This window comes from Trachurus trachurus (assembly GCF_905171665.1).
Source record: "Trachurus trachurus genome assembly, chromosome: 7".
NCBI classification, from domain to species: Eukaryota; Metazoa; Chordata; class Actinopteri; order Carangiformes; family Carangidae; genus Trachurus; species Trachurus trachurus.
In genome coordinates this window covers 30889622-30916528 of record NC_139901.1, presented here as the reverse complement: position 1 = coordinate 30916528, position 26907 = coordinate 30889622, and the positions used below count along the sequence as shown (strand labels likewise).

Below are 26907 nucleotides of genomic sequence, written 5' to 3'. Positions count from 1 at the left end.
GAGCAGCCGAGCAGCTCAACAAGGTCAGACCAGGAGAACGACTGATGCTGCATATTATGGGCTGTCAAAGTTTTAACAGTTTTAACAACTGAGACAAGATCAATAAGTCTAATAAAAAAAACTTTTTCAAGATAAATCATTTATTTTTAATCATGTGCTTCAAAAATAAAACACTCAAAATCTTAAATCCTCTGCTTTTTAGAGCAGATTCTAATAATATATCAGGATTATTATTGATTAATCAGTTTATATATTTGTTGATCATTTAGTTACAGAGACGTTGTCATTAATATTAAAGCCCAGGTTCCAGTGATTTAAAGAAAAATATAATTAAAAATATATATATCTGGTAGGTCTGCAAAACTATTTTCATTCTCAAATAATCGATTAGCCATTTATCTATAAGATGTTGGGGGGAAAAATACAGACATTTTCTTATTGAGCATTGATCATTAATAACTGGTGGTTGCAACTCTTCTATAATGAAACTACATGAAAGTAAATCTAAATGTTTATTATGAATTTGTTGAGACTGGAGCATAAACTGATGAAATGCAGTCAAACAGTTCACACAGTCATGAATCATTCTTATGTTTGGTTACAACTATTTTATTTATCATTTATTAGTTTATTTATCACAGTGCACGTCGTGTAATAATCCCTGGACAGATGTTACAGTGTCGCCCTAAAACAGAATATAAGAGGGAAAGGGTCCAGTAGCACATGCACATGATGAAATGAGATAAAAATGTGAATAAAATATATTATTAAACACTGAAGCAAGAGCAGAAACATAAGAAGCATGCACAGTGTAGAACAGGAGTCTGTCATGAAGCATATTAAAGATATTTTGAATTTGACCTGGTTTAATTTAATTTAATTTAGTTTATTTGATAGGGACAATGCAGGTTAACATAGTAACACTTCCACTCGTTACAAACAAGTCAATGTGACTGATGTTCTGCATACAGAGATTATAGCAAATGCTAGTTTCCAACTCCCGTCCCTAGTTAGGCTTTTAGAAGAAGAAAGAAGGTAAGAAGAAAGACATCAAAATTACATAACAATACAATAAAATGTACATCAATACATCTAAAATCATTACAAGTCATGACCCATTAAAAATGCAAACAGCTCTGATTCTGTTTCAGCCAGACTTTAACATTTGTATTAAAAACCAGTTTGACAGAGGAAAATTTTAGGAAATTAACAAAACTAAGCAAATTATACTGCTTCAAAATGTGACAGTGATGCCACCATTATTTTTTAAGGTTTGGTTATACAGAGATGCAATTAACTTAATTGTAGTCGGAGAGGCCTGACTCCACACTGTAACACAATACGACATATGAGAAAAAATCATGGCATGCATATAAAGATTGGTATCTGATGTCTAATTAGTTTGAAGCAATTTAAATTGTTTTGTTTTGACATCTTTGTCAAACTTGAGTCTGGAATCCAGAGCTACACCCAAAATATTTAAAATCCTTTACCATCTCAACTTCCTCTCACTGCAATGTTATGCAAAAATGTTCTGATTGTTGTGTGTTTTTGATGGAGAAACACACTGAAACTGTCTTTTTCTTATTGAGAGTGAGCCTGTTATCATAAAGCCAGTGACATACCCTGCTCAAAAATGAAGATGGTGTAGGTGTAGGATTTACCTGGTTCCACCTGAGAGTCTGAGTCTTAAAGGGACAGTTCAACATTTAGTCAGATCCTCCTCTCACCATAATCCCTATAGTCATGGCAGTAGGTTCATCCGCTTTAATTATTGGTGTTGCATGTTGTTTTGAGATCGGCGGGGCAGAGACGTGAGCTGCTCAGTGAACACAATGGAGGACCTCATCCTCTCTCTGCTCCAGAGAGGGACGGCCTTGACCGCCGGACGGCAGCTCTCTGCTCCGTGTCCGGAGACTTGAATGGGAGTGAAGCGCTACGGTGCAACAGGAGAACAGGAGCCAAGCAGCACCCGAGGAAGACGAGGATGAGCTACTGAACGATGAGCTCGGTCGCCAACGTGTAAAAATAAACAGAGGGATTTAGAAATAAAAGCCTCTCTCAAATAAAGGCCGGGTCCTGGGTAGTTGTGTGAATAAAGGCCCCGGCTACTATCTGAGGAAATACTGTAGTTCTGGCTGCATTTACCTCTAAAACAACTCCGTCTCTAATGTTACATTATTATCTCATAGCGTGGTGAATGTGCAGGTCACAACTTGTCCACCAGAGCGTTGTGGAGTTGTTGGATTGTGTATTTGATGAGTTTGATGAGGGAAACCAAGAAATCCCATAATGAGCCTCCGTAGTGTAGCTCTGAGCAGCTCACGGCTCTGCCCCGCCGATATCAAAACAACATGCAACACCGATAATTAAAGGTGATGATGAACCTACTGCTGTGACTATAGGGATTATGGTGAGAGGAGAATCTGACTAAATGATGTTGAACTTGTCCCTTTAACGGGGCTGCACTGACCTCAGGTTACCATGGTAACGGTCTGGTTTAGTGATGGTTGACATGAGCAGGTGAGACAGGTGTTGTTGTCGTCCTCTGGTCTTCAGTTGCAGCTGTTGGTGTCCGTGAGAAAGACAGTAGGTTGTATAGTTACCTCCCAGATCTGGTGTGACCCCAACTATACAAACTACTACCTCATCACACAGACACTGACTCCTCCTCTGCTCCTCCTCCTCCTCTTCCTCCTCCTCCGTGCTTCTCCTCATCTTCCTCCTCTCTGCTCCTCCACAGCTCCTCCTCCTCCCACCTGGATCTCCTGGGCAGAGGAGCAGCAGCCTCTTCTTCTTCCTCCTCCTCCTCCTCGGTGGATCTCCAGGGCAACAAGGAGCAGGAGGTGATGGACTGAACACAACACACACACACACACACACACACACACACACACACACACACACACACACACACACAAAATGTATGACCACAGCAGCGACGTCACAGCAGCCTGCAGCCAGGTGAGGCTAAAACAGGCTAACACACCTGAGCACGCGCCCCTCTGACGTCACGCCTGTGACTTCATACAGAGAGAGAACCGGCGGAGGAGGAGGAGGTCAGCTCGTTTCTCCTCTCTCCTCTTCTGCTCCTCTGCTCCTCACCTCCTCCTCCGGGTTCAGCTGTGAGCGGTTCTCCTCTTCTCCTCCTCTGGTCCGGATGATGTCACATCCGGGTGTTGTCTCCCTCTCTCCTCCTCTCCTCCTCCTCCTCCTCCTCCTCTCCTCCCGGTGCATCGGCATGTGTGTGTCCGGGGAACCGGGGCCGAGCGGCGGCTTCCTCCTCCGGCCGCAGCCCGCCCAGGTGGCTCCAGCTCCGCGCTCAGCCTCGCCATCTTTCCTCCTCCTGAGCAGCAAGCAAGCAAGCAGGCTGAGCTGAGATCTCGCGAGAGTTCCGCAGCACCCGGAACGGGATTTCAGCCACAGAGCGAATCACAGAAGAGAGACGAGGAGGAAGGTTTTTCAAAATAAAAGCATCGTCACTGGCTGCAAATATAAGAAGTAAAAGCTTAATTCTGACAAGTTTATCAACTGAAATTAATGTTTTTTATTAGTATTAATTAATTGATAATACATTATGTAGTTATTTAATTGATTGTTATTCAAATTCAAAGAACGTTATTTGTACCCAAGGGGCAATTTAAAAAAGCCGGTAGTGCAGCAAACTTGAGTAAAAAAGGAAAATACAAAAAAAAAAACATAAATATGTAAATGAATTAATAAATACATCATGGTTGAGCGTCTCTGGAGATATGTGTCAGAATGGAAAGGAGTGAGAGATGTGTTATTTTCTCTTTTTTATCATATCTTTATCATTTTAATATTGTTGCACACTTATTTCCTGCCACATCTGTTTGTTTGTTTTCCTAATAATAAAAAAAAAAAAAATTGATTGCAAAGAAATGTAGTTATTTAAATATCAGTTAATGAGCCGATGATGACAACAGGACTGGCCCCTGAGCACAGACACAAGGGGCCACGTGGTTAAATTTCTTTAAAGTCCTTTTTAGATCATTTGAATCGGTTTGTGGTTGTTTCGCGTTGACATGCACTTACCGGGAACTAATAATGGGCTTGACGTTACAAAATCAAAGTGAATGTAAATAAATAAAATAAAATAAATAAATCACCACACTGGACACCCTGTACACTTTTTTTTTACTAAAAGAATAAATTTTATTTCAGCACTGTAAGTCATTTCCCAACCAGTACAAACATGACTGCCATCTTTGTCTCTTTCTGAACCTTTCCTCCCCTCCCTCTGTGAGATCAGACCACCAACAGCCAGACAAATTAAAAAAAAACAAAAAGCTTTCTTTTCTCGTCTCTCCACAAACAGTCTGGTGCTTCCATAATGCTAACAATGATGACAAATTATACCAACCATAATTATAACAGCAATAATGATGATGATAATATTTCTATAACAATAATATTATGGATAAATTTTAACCCTTTTTTTTTTTTTGCTGCACAGGTAGTTTTTTTGGGGGGGTGTTGGTGGCGGCGGCGGCGGCCTTATTGGTACATGCACTGGTTCACATGTTGCTGAGGGCGTTTGAAACAACGTGACAGGAAATGGCCCACAGGAGGGGGGGTGAGGGGGGGTTATACTGGAGCTGGGGGGCTGTTGAAGAGGGGGGGGGGAGTGGCAGTGTAGAGAGAGACAGACAGAATAAGGGAGCTTTATTCAAACCGGACAAGAAGCTGTGAGAGTAGAAAACAGATGACGCCTCCTCCTCCTCCTCCTCCTCTCGTTCTCACGTTCTGTATGACAGACATTAGTATTAATACTGTTCAGCTTCTACAACAACACAACAACTACTACAACACAACAATTACAACATCATCATCTGCTCCCATTTGTATTGTATTCCTCGCAGGCACGGAGGCAAAGTGCTTTAATGTGTCTGACAACTCGTCGTTTAAACCGAGAGCTGAACTTTTCCTCAGGACGGCGGTCGCAGCAGCGCGTCAGAGCTGCAGACTCAGTTCAATTCAATTTATACAGTGTCAATAGTTAAAACAGTTCAAGTTCAACTCTTTATTATAATTTTGTATCTTCATGTATTTATCTGAAATATCCAGCATGTTGAGAAATGCAGAGATATGTATTCTTTATTGTTTTAGTTATGACTCGTGTCCGCCAATCGTACACAGTAACGATATGAATTTTGACTAATAGTCCATGTATACGTGTGTACATCTGCTCATAATTTACTGTTATTTATTCATTTATTTCTTGTTTTTGTGATTTATTTCTTGGTTAATGTCTTGGTACATGTATACATGACATATGACAGACATATGTTGATCTGTACCTGCTTTTAAAATAAAAAGAAATAGTGAAAATTGTCACTTTTACAAAAAAAAATTTCCTTGTTTTATCCAATCATCTTTGTTTTTTTTAGTTTCACATAAGATGAAAAACATAAAAGTTATAAATTCGAGGTCCGGACACTTTGATTGATCGGTTTATTGACGATTGATTGATTGATTGATTGTTGCAGCTCTGACAGAACGCGTGAGGAGAAGCTCAGCTGCTGCAGCCTCCATGCCCGCTCACAGTCTGAGGACACACAACAACAGTTCATATCTATCGTAACACATCATCATGTGAGAGACAGAGGACGTCAAACCCCCAGCGTGTGTGTGTGTGTGTCTGTGTCTGTGAGAGTGTGTGTCAGGTGTCGTCATGTCAACAGTCGCTAACGACGAGGAGGAGGAGGTGGAGTCGTGAATCTACCCACAATGCCTCTGAATAAAAGACAAACTGACTGTTTCACACACTGACTGACTGACTGACTGAACACACACACCTGGGTAACTCCCTGTCTGTCTGTCTGCGTCTCCACGGCAACCACAGTGTCAACACACTGGGACACACCTGTCACAGAAAAAAAAAAAAAAAAAGAAAGAAGAAAAAAAAATCACGCGTGCTGTGCTGTCGTTATATTTATCATCGTAACTCATCAGAAAACCTGTCACTGGGGGCAGGAGGAGGGGTGGGGTGGGGTGTGGGGGTGGGGGGGGGCAGGGGGGCTAGAGGAGGGGGGGTATTTGTGGGTGAGGGGGGTGATAGGTGCACTTTGGTTCTCAGGTGTTCAACAACAGGAGATGTTTCGCTGCTTTGTGCAAGGGCGCAGAGTTCAGCTTCGATTGATAATAATTATAATGAGTCGACCACGAACGAACGAACGAACGAACGTACGTACGAACGAACAAACAAACTCGTTTCCAGGGAGATAATAATAATAATTATAATAATATGAGAATCAAACATAGTGCAGACAAACGGCTTCTCAATTCCAAAAAAAAAAGAAAAGAAATCGGGCAATATTTACTTAGGTACATCATAAATGGTGAAGTGGTCTAAAGATGCCATATAAAATACAGGTAAGGAAAATCGCGATCATTACAGTTCAAATCTCTAGGTTGGCTAAGCGTAGTTCAGTACTAACTGAAGCGATGGTAGAAGGATTAGATTAGAAGATGTAATAACATTAAAAATAGTAAGAAAAAACACATTTGCACAATTGAATAAAACAGTTTTGATTTTTTTTTCTGATTTTTTTCCAGACTCTGGCTAGATACATACAGAAACTGATTATCAACGTTAATATTATAACTTTTTTTTTTTTTAACTGTTAGTTGGGTTGATTAAAGGGGCGGGGCAGCCCAAAGAGAGAGAGAGAAAGAGAAAACGGCCAATAGTAACGGTCCTACGGGCTAAAAGGGGGAGTTGGGGGGTTGGGGGGGGCAGAAATACAGGAGGAAGAGGAGGAAGAGGAGGAGGAGAGGGGCATTTAACCCTGTGTGTCAGATATCTGTGTTGTTATATGTGTGTGGCTGCTTTTACATGACAATCAATGGGAGAATCGTGTGTGATTTTTTGCTTTTGTGTGTGTGTGTCTCTCTGTTTGTGTATGTGTGTGTCTCTGTGTGTGTTTTTGTGTGTCTCTCTGTGTGTATGTGTGTGTTTTTGTGTGTGTGTGTGTGTGTGACCTATGAGGAAGTCGAGGGCAAAGAAAAGAAGTGAATGAAACAGTTTGAGGAAGAGGAAGAGGAGGAAGGAGGGTTGAGGATGAAGTGTGTGTTTGTGTTTGTGTGTGTGTATGTGTGTGTATGGAGGGGGGGGTGAGGTGAGGTTGGGGGGGTTGGGGGTGGTTGGAGGTGGAGGGGGGGTTTCCAGGGTAACAAGCATAAAAATCACTGATCAAATCTCTATGGAACTAAAACAGACGAGGACAGAGGGAAACTACATCATGTTGTGAGTTGACTTTTTTTTTTTTTTCCAAACTACCTACTGTGTAACTCAGGGTTTAACATCTATGTTTCTGTGTGTGTGTGTCTGTGTCAATGTGTGTGTGTGTGTTCTCCATGCAAACCTCTGTGTGTGTGTGTTGTGTGTGTGTCAGGTGAATGTGTTACCAAATTGATCTCTGGTGAACTGACGACCACTGGAACTGAAACTGCACAAATTCACTTCAGCACAAAAGCAGAGAGAAGAGACGCTGCTGGTAACAGACGCAACTGAACACCTGAGTGTGTGTGTGTCCTGTGTGTGTTTCCTGCGTGCGTGCATGTGTGTGTGTGTCCTGTGTCCTGTGTGCGTGTGCATATGTGTGTGTGATGGTTATTATTTATCTGGCGAGCGAATCGAGAGAGGGCATCGTTAGAAACTGGATCACACTCTTGGCTCGCCGCAGAAAAAGCCTTCTAACAATGTACGGTAGCGATACACGTATTTGTACTAATGTCAAAAGTTGAAGCAGTATTTATTCATTCATTTATTTATTCGTTTATTTATTTATTTGACTCCTAGTGAACTAGACTCGGTCCTTCGGCCAGTGGAGCTATAATAGTAATAATCTCTAGGTCTCTAAGTCTTGGTGTCTTGTGTGTTACAGTCGTGTTGTTTCAGCCCCACGCTGGTTCTCTACTCTTTAAAACCTATTAACACCTACGGCGCTCGTCTTGTTTCATAATCCCTACCGGTAATAATGTACGGCGTGGTGGTGGCGGCGGCATCGTATCGTGGCGACGCAGGCCTTCCTTTTCCGACTGTCGGCGTTTCACTGTAACGTGTTGAGTTCATAACAAGAGGGGGAAGAAGTCTGACGCGACTACATTAACACTTACATAGAAAGTCAGGGGGTTTTTCGTCCTTCAAAAACGGCGCTTTTTGTTTCGTTTTGTTTTTCGTTTCCGTGTCAATTCTGTGGCGCACGACGACGGAGCGACAAGTCGTCAACAGAGTGAGGGAATAAGGTGCTTCTTTGTTGACGTGCCTTGTTGGTTTGTATGTTTGTTTGTTGGTTTGTTTTTAAAGAATGAGCTCATCTCAAATCTCAGCGTCTTTGTTTGTTGTGTCTGTGTTGGTTTATAGAGATGAAGACGACGCAGCTCGTGGCCGGCGAGCGTCTCTCAGGTCTCTCAGTCTGTCGGTTGCTGCTTCTACTACAGGTGCAGCTGTGCTTCCCGGTCGCTCAGACCGGATCAGACCGGATCAGACCAGCGGCGGCGGTTGGGAGGGGGGAAACGACTCCTCTTACAAACATTTAAGTGCTCTGATGATGAAACCGTGTCGTGTCGTGTCGTGAAGCCGTGAAGCCGAGCGCTTCAGGGCCGTTACGTTACGTTTAAGTGCTTCCTGTTGGTCTATAAAGTGACACACCTGGGCGGCAGCGGCGGCGGCGGCGGCTCAGGCGTTTGGGCTATTGTCATGACAACAGTTGCTCGATGGCGTGGGGGGATCAGTGCGGCGCTGCGGCCACACACCCCCCCTGTATTTATCTATATATCGGCAGCGGCGGCGGCTTCGTAGCGCGGCCGGTCGTATTAAAATAGACTTTGGAAATAACTTTACCGAGGCGTCCGGCAGCTTCATTTCGTTTCATTTCATTTCATTTCATTGCAAAGTTCTGGCGTGGACGTGGACGTGGACGTGCGTGCGACATCCAGCTTTATCCGTCTCTTTCTTTTTAACTCTTTAACTCTTTGTGTTTTTTGGCCTTAACTCTGAACGGTCCAGTGGCTCCGCATCTTCAACAAAGTGCTTCTCTGTCTGAAACCACTCCGTTCACATTCTGACGTCTCGCAATTATAGATCTCTACCTTTAAACGTTTACATGTCTTAATGATTTAGTCAGGCGCGGTGGGGGGAGGGGGGGAGGGGGTCGGGGGGTTTGGGGTTGGGGGGTCGGGGGTCGGGGTCACAGACGCTCAATCCACCTGTCAGGGTTGGGGGGGGGGTCTGGTGGTTTTCAATTCATCATATTTAAATACAACATTAAGTGCTTCTGTTGGGAAGATACAATCAAAGCTTTGGGGGCGAGGGGACGGGGGGGATTTAATAATAATAATAATATAATAATAATAGTAACAATAATGCACTGTTTTAGTTTTTGGAGGAGCGAGGGGGGGGGCGGAGGGGGGGCTCTTGCATACTTCAGGGCGTAAGGTGCATAAACTCACTCATGGGGGGTGGGGGGAGGTTCTGCTACACTAAAAACCATGGCGGCGCAGAAGTGCTGCGGCGATCGATCGATTAATAACCAATCAATCCATAAAGAGTGGTGGCGGTGGCGGTGGGGTGGTGGGGGGGGGGGGTCGAGGTCACGGTGCGTCACTCTGAACGGCGGCTATGGCAACCAACAAACCGTATCACAACAACAACAACAGGGTTCCCACTTTTCTTGAAATCGTTTTCCAGGACATTTTCAGCTGACGGACATTAGTTTTTATGCCGTCCCATTCATGCTTTGGAGAAGTCTTTTCGTCAATGGTACCTTATTTAACATTAAATTAACATTTAATTCAGTTTGTTTCTATGTTGATTCTTCTCTCTCTTTCTCTCTCCCAGAAATATGATTTAAAGGTTTAAAGGTGTGCAGTCTATGGCTCTAATTTATGAAATAATCTCTTAAATCCTAAGAAATGATGACAAATTTATCATAGAACAGCACATGTATTTTTTGGGGGTTTTTTTGGAAACAAAATCCTTAGCAGGGCCTGAAAAAGTCAAATCAAGCTCTGGTAGCTGATATCATGATGTGATAATTTTTAGCCTAGAAATCTAGACGCACCCTAGCGGCAGCAAATATATTTGCTCCGTAGGTGGGTCTAGAAACGAGCCTCGAACACCGCTTGTGTTCACCAATCACAGCGCTCTATCTGTTCAGAGAGTCGTTGGGCGGGCTTAACGTGATGACTACATACATTTTAATTGGCTTGTCAGGCTAACGTTATCCTGCTCTTTGCTCTGATTGGTCGTAGCGCTACCCTATTGGTGCAGAGGCAATGAAATATGATTTAAAGATGTGCAGTCTATGGCTCTAACTTATGAAATAATCTCTTAAATCCTAAGAAATGATGACAAATGTATCATATAACAGCACAAACATGTATTTTTGGGGGGGGTTTTTTGGAAACAAAATCCTTAGCAGGGCCTGAAAAGGTCAAATCGAGCTCTGGAAGCTGATGACAACTCAAGCTTTTCCAGGACATTTGACTTTTTTCTTTTTTCTAATTTTCCATGTGTTTTTCATGACTGGAAAACTGGTCGACCATTTTCCAGGTTTTTCAAGATTTTCAAGAACGCGTGGGAACCCTGATCAACATCATCAACAACAACCACAACCACAACAACAGCCGCCGAGCCATGGCGACCAGGCCTCGCTAGCTAGGTGGTGGTGATGCTGTAACCACGGAAACCACATCCAATCTGTCACCGCGACGACGACGACTGTGTGCAGAGATTCTAACGTCCAACACGAAGTAATAAACTTAGACTGACGTAAAGGAAGAGGATGGGGCGGGGGGCTCGTTCAGAATGGAGGGGCGAAGGGGGCGGGGCTTCAAGCTTATTTTTACTTTGAGTGCAGGGGGGAGGGGGGGGCGTTTAGGCTTTTGGAGGTGGGGGGGGGGCGCTTACAGACTCATGGAGAAAACCTTCTTCATACATTAATGTAAAACCAGATGGAACTGAAGAGGGAGCGACAGCGAACTGTGTGAGCCAATCACAGGGAGCGGGGGGGCGGGGCCTCGCTGCTCCACATGATTGGCTGTTTGGGGGGGTGGGTGAAGGGTGGAGGGGCGGTGGGTGGGGTGGTTGGGGGGCTACAAAACAGGGGAAGGCAGTCGAACACAGATAACTCTCTCAGAGCAGTGCATCCTGGGAAGGACGCCTTCACTCCTCCTTCTGTAGCGCTCCGTCTGACGGGCAGTCGTCAAGGCAACAGGGGGGGGGGGGCACCTCCACCTCCACCTCCTCCTCCACCACCCCCTCCTCTGATTGGTTGTCTCTGCTGGCTAAGGCACACGGGATTGGCTGGGCCAGGGGGGCCAGCTCCAAGGAGGAGGACTGGCCGATGGCGGCGGGGGCCGAGGCGGCGCCGCCGTTCAGCTGCTGCGTGGCGACGGCGACGTCCGGCAGCGACACGGCCTCCTCCTCCGACGGCTTGGGGGGGCTGCTGGCGGGGGGGGAGGACGACGTCTGGAAGAAGAGAAAGAGAGGAGCAGGAGGAGTCAGAGAGACAGGTATGGCAAGACATTTTAACATTTAAAAGACAGACTGGATATATGTGTTGTAGATTTCTGTAATTCAGTTTTGCCTCTTGTCGAAAAGAACATTTCAGATATGTGCAACTAAATTCTTCCTAGGACAAATGACGTCACTTTTGCCATTCATGTGTATGGGGATTGTCATTACAGATATCTACAATTCAGTTGCAGATATCCGCTATGTGAATTACAGATATCTGTAACTGAATTACGACTAGTACTAATTCCAGTTTGAGATATCTACAATTTGATTCTGACTAGTCATAACTCCAGTTCAAGATATCTTTAATTCACCTCAATTAAAGATATCTACATGTCCCTTTTCGGATATCTTAAATTAAGTTTTGACTAGTCAAAATGACGGTGTAGATATCTGTAACTGGAATTATGACTAGTCAAAATGAGATGTGATGGTTGTTACCTGTGTTCTGTTGGCAGAAACCTTCTTCCCTCCTCTCGCTTTACCAGGAACATCTTTACCCCTGCTGAGGACACACACACCGTTAGGAACACACACACAGTCTCCCCATATTGATCCATATTTACTAGGCCTGTAACGATACACGTGTCGAAACCGAAACCGTGACACTCTAAGACACGAACCTGTGTCGCCAATGAAATGGCAGAACCGCGACACACCCATTCCAACGCTTCGTGGCTGTTTTTTTTTTGTTTTTTTAACCTTAATAAAATTCGAATTGAATCGAATCGTGTATCGAACCGTGGGTCAGAAATCAAGATACAAATCGAATCGTGACTTTGGTGTATCGTTACAGGCCTAATATTCACACCCTATTATTCCATATTGTTCATATTATTTCATATTATCACCCAATTATTCCATTTTATCCCCATATTGTTCCATATCATTCCATATTTACACCATATTATCCCCATATTGTTCCATATTATCCCCATATTGTTCCATATTATCACCAAATTGTTCCATATTATTCAATATTATCCCTATATTGTTCCATATTTACACCCTATTGTTCCATATTATCCCCATATTATCACCAAATTGTTCCATATCATTCCATATTGTTCCATATTATCACCAAATTGTTCCATATTATTCAATATTATCCCTATATTGTTCCATATTTACACCCTATTGTTCCATATTATCCCCATATTGTTCCATATTATCACCAAATTGTTCCATATCATTCCATATTGTTCCATATTATCCCCATATTGTTCTTTATTATCGCCATATTGTTCCATATCATTCCATATTTACACCATATTGTTCCATATTATCACCAAATTGTTCCATATCATTCCATATTTACACCATATTGTTGCATATTATCCCTATATTGTTCCACATCACAGGGGTATGACTCACCCTTTCCCTGCTCCCACTGACACCACCTGCATGTTGAACCCCCCTCTCCCACGGATTGGTTTGTTCCCGGCCCACTGGCCGACCACCATGCCAGCGATCTCCAGCTTCCCTCCCTGGGGGGGGATGGACTGGATACCTGAGGACAGAGAGACATGATTGACAGCTGACACACAGCCAGACAAACACACACACACACTGACTCTACGTTACAGCTCAGCTCAGGTTGTATGAACACTGAGGCCTGATCCACCTCCACTTGGTTTAACAGGGTTCCCACTCTTTTCTGGAAATCGTTTTCCAGGACATTTTCAGCTGCTACAGTCTGACTGACATTTTTACGCCAGACACCTGTCCCATTCATGCTTTGGAGATGTGTTCTTTTCGACAATGGTACCTTATTTTGTAAATTTAATCAGTTTGTTTCTATGTTTATTCCTCTCTCTCATTCTCTCTCCCAGAAATCTGATTTAAAAATGTGCAGTCTATGGCTCTAACTTATGAAATAATCTCTTAAAGCAGAAGTAAGCGATCCGGTCGTTTTGGCTAACTTTCTGTCAGCCGATGGAGTTAGCAGTCCCCGCCCTCGTCCCTACATTACCACATTCACGCGCATCCCTTGGCTGCACACACAGAGAGGACCGCCCCTTTATGCCGTTCTCTCTCCTCATTGGATAAAGGTTGTAGGATACAAGGAAAGTTTTCTCCTCGGCTTACAGCAGAGCAGAGTGACTGACAGACCCGTGTTTCAGACCAAACACTCTATAGAAGTGATTGCTGTCGGAAGATATAACTATTGAAGACTTATATTAACACAAACATTCCACTTCCTTCTGCTTTAAATGCTTAGAAATTATGACAAATTCATCATAGAAGAGCACAAACATGTTTTTTTTTTTGGAAACGAAATCCTTAGAAGGGTCTGGAAAAAGTCAAATAGAGCTCTAGTAGCTGTGATAAATCATTTTCCAAAACAACTCAAGCTTTTCCAGGACATTTGACTTTTTTTAATTTCCCAGGTTTTCCAGATTTTCCAGGACGCATGGGAACCCTGTTTAAATAAAGTTTTTAAATGTAATTAATCTGGGCTGTTTTGTCCTGGTGTTTATTTCCTGAGTCGCCTCGCCCTCGCCCCCCCCCCCCCCGTTTCTCCTCTCTACAGTCGATGCATCAGCAGCTTGTGGTGTGTTTACCTGGGAAGGCTCTGGGTCTGTGCTGGGCCGGGTGGTGGGGGTGATGTGGGTGGTGGTGGTGGGGGGGCATGCCGCCCATGGGGCGAGGCGGGTAGAGGGGGGGCATGGGGTAGAAGGGGGGCACCATGGCGGGGGGCAGGAAGGCCGGAGGAGGCAGAGGGGGAGGGGGAGGAGGGGGCCGGGACAGGTTGATGCCCTCCAGGATCGCCTGACGCATCTTCTCCACCTTGGACACCAGCTCCTCCTGCACACACACACAGATATCGATTCATTTTATAGCCATTTCAGTTAAAACCAATTTTGTTTGGTTATTACTAGACTTATTTAATTTTTTCGGGACAATTTCGGGGCTTCAATACAAGACGGACATTACATACGAGCAGCATGGAGGTATTTGGATGTTTTTTGGTGTGTCTTTTTGTTACGAAGACAGTTGGTATCCATTTGCAACCGTTATATGGACATGCACTGCTACGCCGAGGCTGCTACGCCGTGGCGGCGTAGGACTCTGAAACTTCTCCCAGCCATTAGTCCACATGAGGGTGAGTAGATAATGAGTGAAATTTCAATTTTGGGTGAACTATCCCTTTAAAGAGATTTTCACAGAACTAATGCTGCAAATTGAACATGTGCATCATTAAAAATGGACCCAAAAGCAGTTACATTATACACATTTTAATATATTCAAATTTTTAATGTTTTTTTTCTTCTTTTTTTAAAAGCTCATTATATTCACCTGTACCAGTTTATTATTACGTCCTGTGTCCACTAGAGGGCGTTCACAACAAATATGTTATGTAACATTTGCAACAAACTTAGAAACGACCAGAAACGTTTGTAACAACATCGGGAAAAGTCGCTAGATTTGTCGCTAGTCGCTTTTGACAAATAAAAGTTGCCAGATTTAGCGAGAAAGTCGCCACACTGTACGGCGTCATAGATGACATAGCGTATATTTTTGATATATAAGTCGCTTCTAAATAGACCGAATCGCCTTGTTGTTTACATTCTACTTCCGGGTAGAAAACCAGCTGTAATTTGAATGAGATCAATAGTATCGAACGAGAGTTTAGCTATATATATCATATTTTTCACGCCCTATCACCGTTTAGACAAATCTGAAATGGTTGAAGAAACATTACTATTTCTGTGTGTGTGTTTTGTGTTGCTATGTGTTGTATTTATTCAGTTTGGGGGAATCACGGTGTCTAGAAAGCATCAGTGGCTGCAGCTGACAGGGACAGCTGACGGCGGTAGCTAAGCTAACGGCGGTAGCTAAGCTAACATCAGGACGTCAGCTGTTAAAACCCTCCCGTTGTCGGACACGACATGAAACTACTCCAGTTAGCTCAGTCATGTTGTAACTAAGATATCCGCTGGAGAAAATATTTTTTTATGGACCGTTTATTGAGTCACTGAGTTATTAAAGTTCAACAGGTAACCGTTAGCCCAGCTAATCTCTGATAACCATGACTAATTACAAAAATGTGCACACGTAAATAGTAATGTTTGTCCAATCATTGGTTTTATAGACTTTACAAACATCAGATTAGTCTAAACGGTGATATAGTGACATGAAAAAGTAGATATATATAGCGAAACTCTCGTCCGTCACTATTGTTCGAATGCTGGTTTTCTACCCGGAAGTAGTTGTAAACAACAAGGCGATTCGTCCTATATAGGTCGCATTTGCCAGCCAAACTACTAAAAAAAGCGCAACTTATAGTCCGGAAAATACGGTAATCTGAATTCTGTTTGAATAGCGAAGTTGGTTCTGACGGCTCTAGTTGATATCGGATCTTTATCAATCTTAATCTAATACAGATACTATTGATCTTTTAAACCCACTGACAGTCTGTCAACACAGACACATGAGACACAGATGCTCGTCTCTGGGATTCAGGAGGATCAAGGAGATAAAACTGTTCTCCTCCGTCACCGTGACAACCACACATGATGTCACTGCTCACACACAGACACACACACACACAACCACACACACCGGCCCGTACCTGCCCCTCACACATGTCCAGCAGCGCGGCTCGGTCGCGGGCGGCCCGGGACAGTTTGCTCTGGAACAGTTTTCCGTCGAAGAAGCCCCAGGGACAACAGTGTTCCCACGGCAACGGCTGTCCGCACACGTCGTTAACGAAGAGCGCCGTGTCCACGCCGGCCATGAAGAGAGCAGCCAGCTGCACGCCGCGGGCGTCCACCTTCTCCACCTGACAGAGAGAGGGAGAGAGAGAGAGACAGGAGTGATGCCTGTGAGGTTATTTCCCATCATGCACCTGGTGGAAAACACTGACAGATGCATCATAATCATTGTAGTTTGGTTTCTGTGTTAATGAGTTCCTGTTTGAGTCCATTCCACCGACTCCATGTTCAGTCCCTCTTGGTTCAAGACTAAAGACACGACGCCACAATAAAAAGACTAAATACTCACACCACCCACACACACACAAGATCACAAACATATGCGCAGGAAAAACTCACAAGCTAATAAACAGCTGATGTCACAGTGTGATAAATAATTTTCCTGGACAACTCCAGCTCTTCCAGGACATTTAACTTTTTTTTTTCCTTCTCATTTTCTGTGTTTTCCACAACAGGAAAATCACCAACTGAAAAACAGCCGCCCGTCATTTACAAATCAAAACACAAGACTGTTTTGAGAATCAGTGCCATTCAATGGGCTCTTTGCACAGCTCCACTACTTCCTGAACGTAATGCTGCTCCTTCATTTCCTGTCTTACATTATTGGACAAACTGATTAATCCAGGTGTGTCTGAGGAGTTACAATGGTCAGACACACCTGGATTAATCAGTTTGTCCAATAATGTAAAACAGGAAATGAAGGAGCAGCATTACGTTCAGGAAGTAGTGGAGCTGTGCAAAGAGCCCATTAAGTCCTCGTCAGAACACAATATTATGTGTGAAATTACACACATAATGAGAGCAGCAGATCTTAACGAGGACCAAGTCTCACGTCAGTTTTCTCCGGTACCGAGTCACACCGTGCAGAGTTTGAGCTGCGCTTCAGTTTCATGTGTTTTTTATTTGACAGAGCTTTCTGACGGCTGTAGTCGTCTCTACACGTTTCTTCTTCTGCCACAGTAAAAAAAAAAAAAGGAACGCTTATGTTTTTTCCGACAAGACGATCGTCTCATAAACTATTTTATTTACTGAATCGTTGCTCATCTCTACTGTATCTGTTGCACCAACCTGACAGGATGAGACTCAACAGATCTCTCTGTGTTTCTGTCTTCAACACACTCACTTTGATCTTCACACAAGCAAAAGAGTTAAAATCATCTTCCAGGAAACCGTCCAGGAACACTGTGTGTGTGTGAGTGTGTGAGTGTGTGAGTGTGTGTGTGTGTGTGTGTGTGTGTGCGTGCGTGCGTGCGTGTGTCTGACAGAGTGGTGAGAAGAGAACAAACTGTGCCACTGTGTGAATGTGTCTGAATTCAACAAACAGTCGTGTTTACACCTTCATGTTCCTGTTCACTCCGGTTTTGACTGAATCACTGGACCACATGATGTGCCCACTCGTCGCCACGGTAACCAAATAGATCACACACACATCACACACACACACGGTTCTTGACAGTTTGATCCGATCTGATCCGATCTGATCTGAGACCAGAGGCAGCAGTTTGATCGACAGCTCCGGCTCAACAACACAGACTCTCATCCATACTGTAACCGTGTGTGTGTGTGTGTGTGTGTGTGTGTGCGTGCGTGCGTGTGTGTGTGTGTGTGTGCGTGCGTGTGTGTCTCACCTTGAGCTCCTGCAGCTGGTCCGGTTCGTAGAGCTGGCTGGACACGGCCTGGGCCAGGAAGGCATCCAGCTCGTGTCTCTGGAGGATCCGTCCTCCAGGCCACTGCATCATATACCTGAGGTCAGAGGTCAGAGGTCAGACACAGTGCGGTGACGATCTGATCAATAAGGGATCAATAAGTCTGAACCAGACGGGTTAACACAAACTTTCATCTGTATCATGTTGTCCATCCCATAATAAGTCTAAACTGTGACATCTCACAGATGGACAGAAGAACACTGATTGATTGACAGTGAGCAGCTGCTGACAATCAGATCTCACACCGAGTCGATGTGTGTGAGACGTTTTCTGTTTCTGACACCAACTAAACATGACTTCAACTATGAACTGATCCTGGGTCAGTGTCCCAATATATTGATTATAGATTATGCAACTACAGTTATAAACGGACCTGAACATTAAAACCCTGGACCTGACCTGGTCCGTCTAATTGGCGATAATTCTCAGCCTAAACCCGGCTGAAAATAAAAAAATCACTGCGGCGGCAACTACGTTTTGACAGAAATGTGTTTTGATATTAGCGTTAGCTGTTGTTAGCCACGCCCGCCGTCAACAGGACAAGACACCACCTTAACTAACACATCTTCTGGGGGAAACACTGAATACGGTATCGATAACGTCTCTGTATCTTCACGCTGGTCCTGTTGCTCCGGTGCTAATCAGACACGGGCTCAGAACCAGAACCAGCACTGGAAGCAGCTCGGTGGAAAAGCTTGTAGCTAGTATGAAATGTTTATGTGTTGCCTGGCAACAGCCTTGTCTCCCTTCCAGTTGGGAAACTATTTCTGTTGGCGGAGCCAAATAAATGATTAAATAAACAAACAAATCATCAGCTCTTGTAGTTTATTACTGTTAATTAATAAAATGCGCTCGTAGCACTGTTGTATAAAAGCAATATCACACTCGAGGTCGTGCTGTTGTACTGTATAACAGCACGGTGTGATTATCTGCGGCCTCTGCCTCGTGCCTATGACCGAATCACAGCCGTGCTGATATACAGTACAACAGCACTCCCTCTCGTGTGATATTGCTTAATTATATATAAAAACCATGACAAATGTTCAGACTGAGAGAGAGAACCTGAACCTGGTTGTGGTTGTGTCCCACAGTGACCACGGTGAGCTTCCTGTCGTACCTGAGCACGCAGCACATGAGCAGCAGGTGCTGTGGGACCTGTGCTGGGTTGAGGAGGGCTGGGCAGTCGGAGCGAAGGCAGGCCAGGAAGGCCCTGGTTCTCCTGGAGCGGTCCTCGCTGGCTCGGCCCAACCAGAGGCGCCGCAGGTTGGGACAGGTCCACTCCCGGAAACACAGGGCCGGGACCAGCTCCGGAGTCAGGGCGGACTTGGCCTTACCGCTGCTCCACTCTTTGACAATCACCGGAGGAACTGGAACAGAGAGGAGGAGACGGAGAGAAACCAACTATTTATCCAGGGAGAAGAACTAAACTCTGAAACGGATAACGTTATTTATCATCCACCATGTTACCATGTGTATATCTGTGTAGTCTTATCGGTCATAAACAAGAAGAGACTGGTTCGACACTGAAGCTGCTACAACCACTCGGTTTTATTCAGATCTTCAGTACGACTCCTCTGAACAAAGGTGTTTCACATTTATGATTTAAATGGACAAAAAAAACAAAAAGAGAAACTGGTTCAAGTCAAATAATCGATTACTGAGAATGACAGAAGATAAATGTGCTACTAGTTTGTTAAATAACAATAATAAAGACGCCAGTGTGCAGCCTCAGTTGTGTTAACAACATCACTGTGATCTGACACTGTTTTGTATTTGCTGCTACACACTGACTGACATGTAATCCCCATTTACCCAGCATATATTAGATTACAGCAGCAGTTAATCCGTGTGTGTGTGTGTGTGTGTGTGTGTGGGGCTGACATGAAGAAAGAACAATTAACTCTGATCAATGTTTCTCTTATTGACCCCAAACATCTATTCACATGTGTAACTGATGTGCTTCGATTTTTTCATTTATTATGATACTATATATATCTCTTTTTCTCCTATCTTTTTCACATTTGTTTCATTTTATTTACTTATGTATTTATTTATTGGACTTGTGTTTATTTTCTGTTATGTCACGTTGTCTTGCCATATCCAAGGTAACACTTTAACTGTACAAGAGGACCTTGGGACTAAAATGTAAAAGAAAATAAATTGTATTTTTGTATAAACTAGATTTCTGTGACTTGTATCCCATAAATAAGAGTTATTAAAAAATGTTTCTTTTATAGTCCTCCTCCGAGCCCTCCTAGCCCCCCCCTTACCTTCCAGAGGAGCCCTCTTGCGCAGGGCGAGCCTCTCCAGGCGGCGGTGCGTCTCGGCCAGACTGAAGAGGACGCCGTATGCGTATTGTCTGCCAGCGCGGAACAGCAGCGAGGCAGGAGGCAGCTCAGAGTTACACTCATCCTCTATACACACTGGCATCTTCATCTCTCCCTGGGGGGAGGGAGGGGAGAGGAGAGAGGGGAGAGAGAGATTAACAGGAGGAGGTCGTTTCATGAACCATCGTGTGTTTATCAGCTGGGGACGAGGAGACGTCTCTTACCTTGGTCAATATGTGGTAGATCTGGGGATACATGAGTCCTCTCCTGTGTCTGTGTTCAGCTACACGGAGAACCTCAGCACTCACCTGGAGACAGAGAGACAGGGTGAGGAGGGGGAGAGACAGGGTGAGGAGGGGGAGACAGTGGCTGTGTTGTAAATCGCCCCCTATCATGGATGTAGTGCACTATATAGTGTGTTCACCATTTTGTAGTGTTGTTCGAATTCTCTTAAAGGGACAACGAGGAGTTTTGGAAAGTGAAGTGTTCTCATACTACATTTACCATGAGCCTCCGCGCGCACGGTGAAATTCTTGTACCGGCGCAAGACGGACGCCTTGCCAAGAATGTTTCCATTCATCAAGAATTAAAGTCAGAGGTTCGAAGACGATCAGATACCGTCGTAGTTCCGACCATAAACGGCGATTCGGCGGCGTTATTCTCATGACCTGCTGGGCAGCGTCCGCGAAACCGAAAGTAAGGAAACACTGGTCGGCTCGCCCAGTGTTTCCGCCACTAATTAAAATAACAAAATAACAATAGAGACAAAATGATATATTTATCGAAAATGGAGCCATTAACAAGTGGTAACGTAGATTCATCCACATTAACATGAGACTTTTTTATAACCAAATAGAATCTCCTCGTCCCTTTAATTTCATCCACTATGTAGTCGATGACAAAAGACCCACAATGCACCGCAAAATTGAGTGAACAAGCGATGTACACTACTTTCTACTCCCGTATGCCACAATGCAATGCGGTCGTGTTTTGCCAGAAAAGAAGAGCAAGCTAATTAGCATGTTAGCTACGATTTCTTTAGATTATTTACCAATAAACTCCTCAGACGTATTTGCTTTCGCTCCGTTTGCCTTTTGCAGCATCCGAACAACAACAGGCAGCATTAAATCAATCTAATAAAGAAACTATAGTAGAATATGTAGTAAATACGAGTTTACGAGCTAAGCTAATAGCCACAGTTCACACGCAAGCTGTTCACAGCTCACAGTCGGGACACACAACAATAGTTGACCAAACCAAACGTCCGATATTTCAACTAGGGCCCGACCGATTTATCGGCGAGCCGATTAAATCGGCCGATTATAGCCCGTTTGAAACTAATCGGTAATCGGCCAAAACTCGGCGATTGTCGCCGATATTTTCAGGAATAAAATGCAGGGAATAAAACTTGGTTTTACTTTGAAAAGATTCCCCCGCACCGGCGCCGACCTCATGACAAACTCCATCCACTACCACCTCAGTCACAGCACACAGCAGAGTGACTGATCTGTCTCAAAACCAGTGTTGCCACTGGCTTTCTGTTTCCCTTTTTTTTTTTTTTTTTTACCGCGGTCGGGTTGTGAATTAATTAATTAATGCTCGTCTCCGGCCGTGTTGGGTCCGAGATTCAACAAGCCGGTCGGGGTCGGGTTTTACCGTTATATACCGGCACGGCAGTATGCTCATTTATCACCAATAAACACAGTAGATGACGGTGAGTGACTGAGCTGAGGCTGTGTGACGGGTGGGGGGGTCCACGGCGTGGAGCGGTGCGGGACTCTGACTGCAGCGGGGACTATCATGTCTCTGCTCCGTGACACTGCTGTGAGACTGACCGCCGGTGAGCGCTTTGACGCGGTGCCGGGCACGGCAGCAACCGCTGATCGCTTTTGATTGAAAAGAGAGAGAGAGAGAGAGAGAGAGACGCCGTGCCGTGTAAAAAAAAACAACAACAAAAAAGTATCACGTGTCATGACTTCCTGTATTTGGCCCTTCAAAATAAAAGCCCATATTGATTTTGACTTCATTTTGACAAGACAGGGCTTCAAATGTTTTTATTTTTTCATGCAACCAATCGACCAATGAAATTTTAGTCGGCTAATGATTTTTTGGTCGACCAGGCAGCCCTAATTTATATATTATATAATATGTATACATATATTATTATAGTAATACAATTTTAAAACTTAATAAAAAAATTATAATAATCGGCCGATTAATCGGTTATCGGGTTTTTTTCCCCCTAATAATCGTAATCGGCATCGGCCCCAAAAAATCCATATCGGTCGGGCCCTAATTTCAACAGTTTATTGTCCGAGAAACACAACCACGCAGAATCACGGCCTCAAATGTTCCAGCAAGTGTCCGGTTTTTCTTATTTTATTTTTATGTGTTTGTTTACATGATTCTCGGCGCGTCTGCTTACGTCACAGCAACACCTGGTGCATCTGCTGACGCAACCACGTCCAGAAAATTACCATGTAGTGTTCGAATTCTCCTCCCGTCGTTCCCTACATCGTGTACATGATGTAGTGCACTATATCATATACATGATGTAGGAGTGAGTGAGTGGATGATTTCCAACACAGCTAGTGTGTGTGTGTGTGTGTGTGTGTGTGTGTGTGTGTGTGTGTGTGTGTGTGTGTGTGTGTGTGTGTGTGTGTGTGTGTGTGTGTGTGTGTGTGACTGTGTGTGTGTGACTGTGTGTGTTGAGTGTGTGTGTGTCTGACCTGAGGCAGAGGGGGCGTGGTTATGTCCATGTGACTCCTCGTCGCCATGGACAGCAGTGACGGAATGTTTGACCCACTCCCGTTGCCTTGGGAACCGTCTCCAGCGGCCGAGCTCCCTCTCCCAGCGGGATCCTCCCACCGAGACGACTTGTCCGTCAAATGGCTGCGAGACAGGACGACATCACGTTATTATTACACCCTGACGACTGTAATAACACACTGTGACGTATTACTAAATCATCTAAACTCTGTCAACTTCTGTTTCCTCTAATAAAACTACGTTTCTCCGTCTGTCACTTTGTTCATTCTTCCAGTTTTAAAAACTTATATAAATCTATATTTGTAACTGACATCATAAAGATTGACACCTGGTGAACACGGATCAATATAATACTAATAATATTATGATTCTGTGCTCTACACATTGTCTCGAACAGTAGCCATGTTTCCATCAGCCTGTTTAGATGCATCTAGATGTATCGCATCAGAAAATGATGATGGAAACGCCATAATTTGAACTAAAATCCCCTGATTCGCACAAACAAAGCCGGGTTTTGGTTGATTCAAAAGGGATGGAAACAGTTATGTTTGAATTAAGTGTGACATAGCGCACTTTCACTCAAATGTAAAGCAGGGTTTCCACTACCAGTTACCAATGTCAGTGTTTCCGCCAGGATTTTTTTAAAGAGTGGTGGCGAGGGTGGTTTGATCGACGGGGGGGGGGGGGGGGGGGGGGGGGGTGCGCGCGAGACCGGATCGCTGATGATATCATTCATATTTTTCCCATCATAACTAAAATCCCAGGAGGAGGGAAATGCTCTGCAACAACCTGTATTCACTGACAGACGCTCACGCACAGAAATTAGTCCACAGAACAGCAGCTTTATAAACAACAAACTGTAAATCAGTTTGGTTTTTTGTAACATACAGGTGCAAAAGAAAATACTGTAGCTACTGTTCATTAAACAATTAGGGAGGAAAAGGACACACAGGCCTCGTCACCATCACAGTCCTGCTCACTCACAGTTTCACTCACAGTTTTTGTTTTTCCTGGTTGGTTGCTGCTGTTGTTGGTTGTTATTGTTGTGCGCGACGTAAAGCTGTCGATGAGCGGAGTTTTTTTTTTTTTTTTTTTTTTTAATTGCCGGCAGCCCGGACACACTGCCCGCGGCAGCAGCAGTTTCTCCTGCTCTCTCTCTCCACGCCGGTCAAACATCGACCCGTCTGTAGGCTACTCGGTTTTCCACACACACAGGTCTGTCTCTAGCGCTGTAGCCTACAGTATGTAGCCTATGGATGTGTGTCTTGTGTGCAGACGCAACTGATAATTATTTATAGACGGACAGCAAACTTAATCATCATTTATTTTATTTTGAAAATTGACCGGATTCTCTCACCTTTTCTGTGCCCGACTTCCTGTCTGGTACGCGCTCGTTCTATCCAGCTTGACGGCGCTCGTATTTTTTTCATTCAGCGCACTCAGCTGTTGTTTCAAGCCGCTGCTCTTGTAGCTGTAGCCTACTGTTACATAATCAGCAACTAGTCGACGTCAAGCTCAAAACGTCATTATGGAGCAGGGGACTAGTCTGTGCAACCCCTAGTGGAAACCCTGCTTTACATTGTTTTAACATAAAAAAAAAAAAAAAAAATCATTCTGAAGGTGTGGCGGCTTTTATTTTGCCGTGGCGGTGCGCCACGATCAATTACATGTAGCGGAAACCCTGAATGTTTTGCCCCTTTCCACTACACAGTTACAACTCGACTCGGTTTAGGTGCTTTTCAATCACAGCTGAGCTCGTCGTAGTTCCTCCTCAGTAAAAACGAAACTTATCACACACACACGGGCACATGGACAGGTTGCATTGTGACGGTAATAAACATATGCACTAAATCGCGCTAATGTGTTCAAATTGCTATCCACCCTACATCAGACCGTCTGAAGGGGGGGGGGGGGGGGACCAAAGTCCGTACTTTTAATGGAAACACACAAGATTTGAATTTCTTTTAATGCGCATTTCCCAGTAATTTGAATCACTTAGGATGGAAACGTGGCTAGCTCTGATCGGTCCACCTGTGAGCAGAAGCTCATCGTCTGATTCACTGAGTGAAATAAATAATTGACAGTTGTACCTGCAGGTCTGATGGTGGACTTTGGATCTCAGTGTTTACTGAACCCTTTTAGAGGAGATGTGTGTGTGTGTGTCTTTGTGTGTGTGTGCAAGTGTTTGCACTATAGCTCAGTTTCTACGAGGAAGACATTTCCTCCATCTCCTCTCATACGAACGTGTCAGGGTTCACACAGTTTCACTGAGTCACTGTTACAGCAAAGAGCCTCCATCTCTCAGTAAAGTCTGTTGATGTCGAAGTCGCTGTGCAATTCACAGCCACACCTCCACGCCCCCCTTCTGCATGCGTTGGCAAGGCAACACGCCGTATATTGCGAGTGTACCTAATTAAAGGGATAGTTCACCCAAAATTGAAATTTCACTCATTATCTACTCACCCTCATGTGGACTAAGGGCTGGGAGAAGTTTCAGAGTCCTCCGTGGCTTCTCTGAGTTACAGGGGGTCTCGGCGTAGCAGTGCATGTCCATATAACGGTTGCAAATGTATACCAACTGTCTTCGTAACAAAAAGACACACCAAAAAACATCCAAATACCTCCATGCTGCTCGTATGTAATGTCCGTCTTGTATTGAAGCCCCGAAATGCGAAATTGTCCCGAAAAAAATTAAATAAGTCTATTTTTCAAGCTTGTTTTGTAGCGGAAGCTCCGGTTGGACGAACTGGGAAGAGGAACTTCCGCTACAAAACAAGCTTGAAATATAGACTTATTTCATTTTTTTCGGGACAATTTCGCATTTCGGGGCTTCAATACAAGACGGACATTACATACGAGCAGCATGGAGGTATTTGGATGTTTTTTGGTGTGTCTTTTTGTTACGAAGACAGTTGGTATCCATTTGCAACCGTTATATGGACATGCACTGCTACGCCGAGACCCCCTGTAACTCAGAGAAGCCACGGAGGACTCTGAAACTTCTCCCAGCCCTTAGTCCACATGGGGGTGAGTAGATAATGAGTGAAATTTTAATTTTGGGTGAACTATCCCTTTAAAGCTTTGATTCAGGAAAAATTGCCTCGATCATTTTTTGTACTTGAATTATTCTAATAACTGGAGGAACGGTTTCATCTCTGACCAGAGTGACGTGCTCCAGACTCTTCCCTCTCCGACTCGTGTCTTACTTTGCGTTGCTGTCGTTGGGCTCGTCTCCGTCCGACGAGGAGGACGGGGACGGGGAGGGGCCGGACTGGCTGCCGGTGTGATGGTTGGGTAGTCGACTCCCCCCCTGAGTGGAATCATATGGAGCGGACCAGTCAGAGAAGCCCATCTTGCCCGTCAGCGAGTCGTTGCAGTCTTGGGATGGCGGCGGCGGGTTCTGGAACAGAGGGGCGGAGCCAGGTCCGTACGGAGCGTTGGGATAGGGCGGCTTCAACCCTGGGACCTGGGGGGGAGGGAACTGAGGAGGAGGAGGAGGAGGAGGAGGAGGAGGAGGAGGAGGAGGAGGAGGAGGAGGAGAAGGAGGAGGAGGAGGAAACGTCTCAGGGACAGGAGCTAATACTGATCTAACTGAACTGTTTCCACTGCAGGAACTTCAGGGTCATTTTACAGAGCCGGTGTCTCCACTAGGGTTGTCATGAGAACCGATACCTTGGTACTCGGAAGTCGGAAAAAAACGATCTCCGAGTTGTCAAAAACGAATTGAACGGTGTCAAACTCGGAAATTACAGGTTCGGAAACTCAGGTATCATTTCAGAGCTCCGACTTTCTGACCTAACCCTAACGCTAACAACATCAAAACATGGCGGGCCTCGTCTTAA

General features: G+C 44.5%; 1 protein-coding gene across 1 annotated transcript in view; it reads right to left on the bottom strand.

Moving 5' to 3' along the window:
- Positions 1 to 10912: 10912 nt before the first annotated feature.
- The window catches only part of fam120c (family with sequence similarity 120 member C), a 31797-nt gene continuing 15802 nt past the window's right edge, over positions 10913 to 26907 (bottom strand). Inside the window, exons 8-18 of the mRNA XM_083975394.1 lie at positions 26272 to 26546; positions 23026 to 23188; positions 20521 to 20604; positions 20240 to 20411; positions 19087 to 19336; positions 17892 to 18006; positions 16122 to 16331; positions 14110 to 14353; positions 12920 to 13055; positions 11987 to 12047; positions 10913 to 11497 (exon numbers count right to left, since the gene is read on the bottom strand). Of these exons, the coding sequence (XP_083831520.1) occupies positions 11192 to 11497; positions 11987 to 12047; positions 12920 to 13055; positions 14110 to 14353; positions 16122 to 16331; positions 17892 to 18006; positions 19087 to 19336; positions 20240 to 20411; positions 20521 to 20604; positions 23026 to 23188; positions 26272 to 26546 (2016 nt within the window). The 3' untranslated portion in view covers positions 10913 to 11191. The remainder of the gene's footprint in view (positions 11498 to 11986; positions 12048 to 12919; positions 13056 to 14109; positions 14354 to 16121; positions 16332 to 17891; positions 18007 to 19086; positions 19337 to 20239; positions 20412 to 20520; positions 20605 to 23025; positions 23189 to 26271; positions 26547 to 26907) is intronic.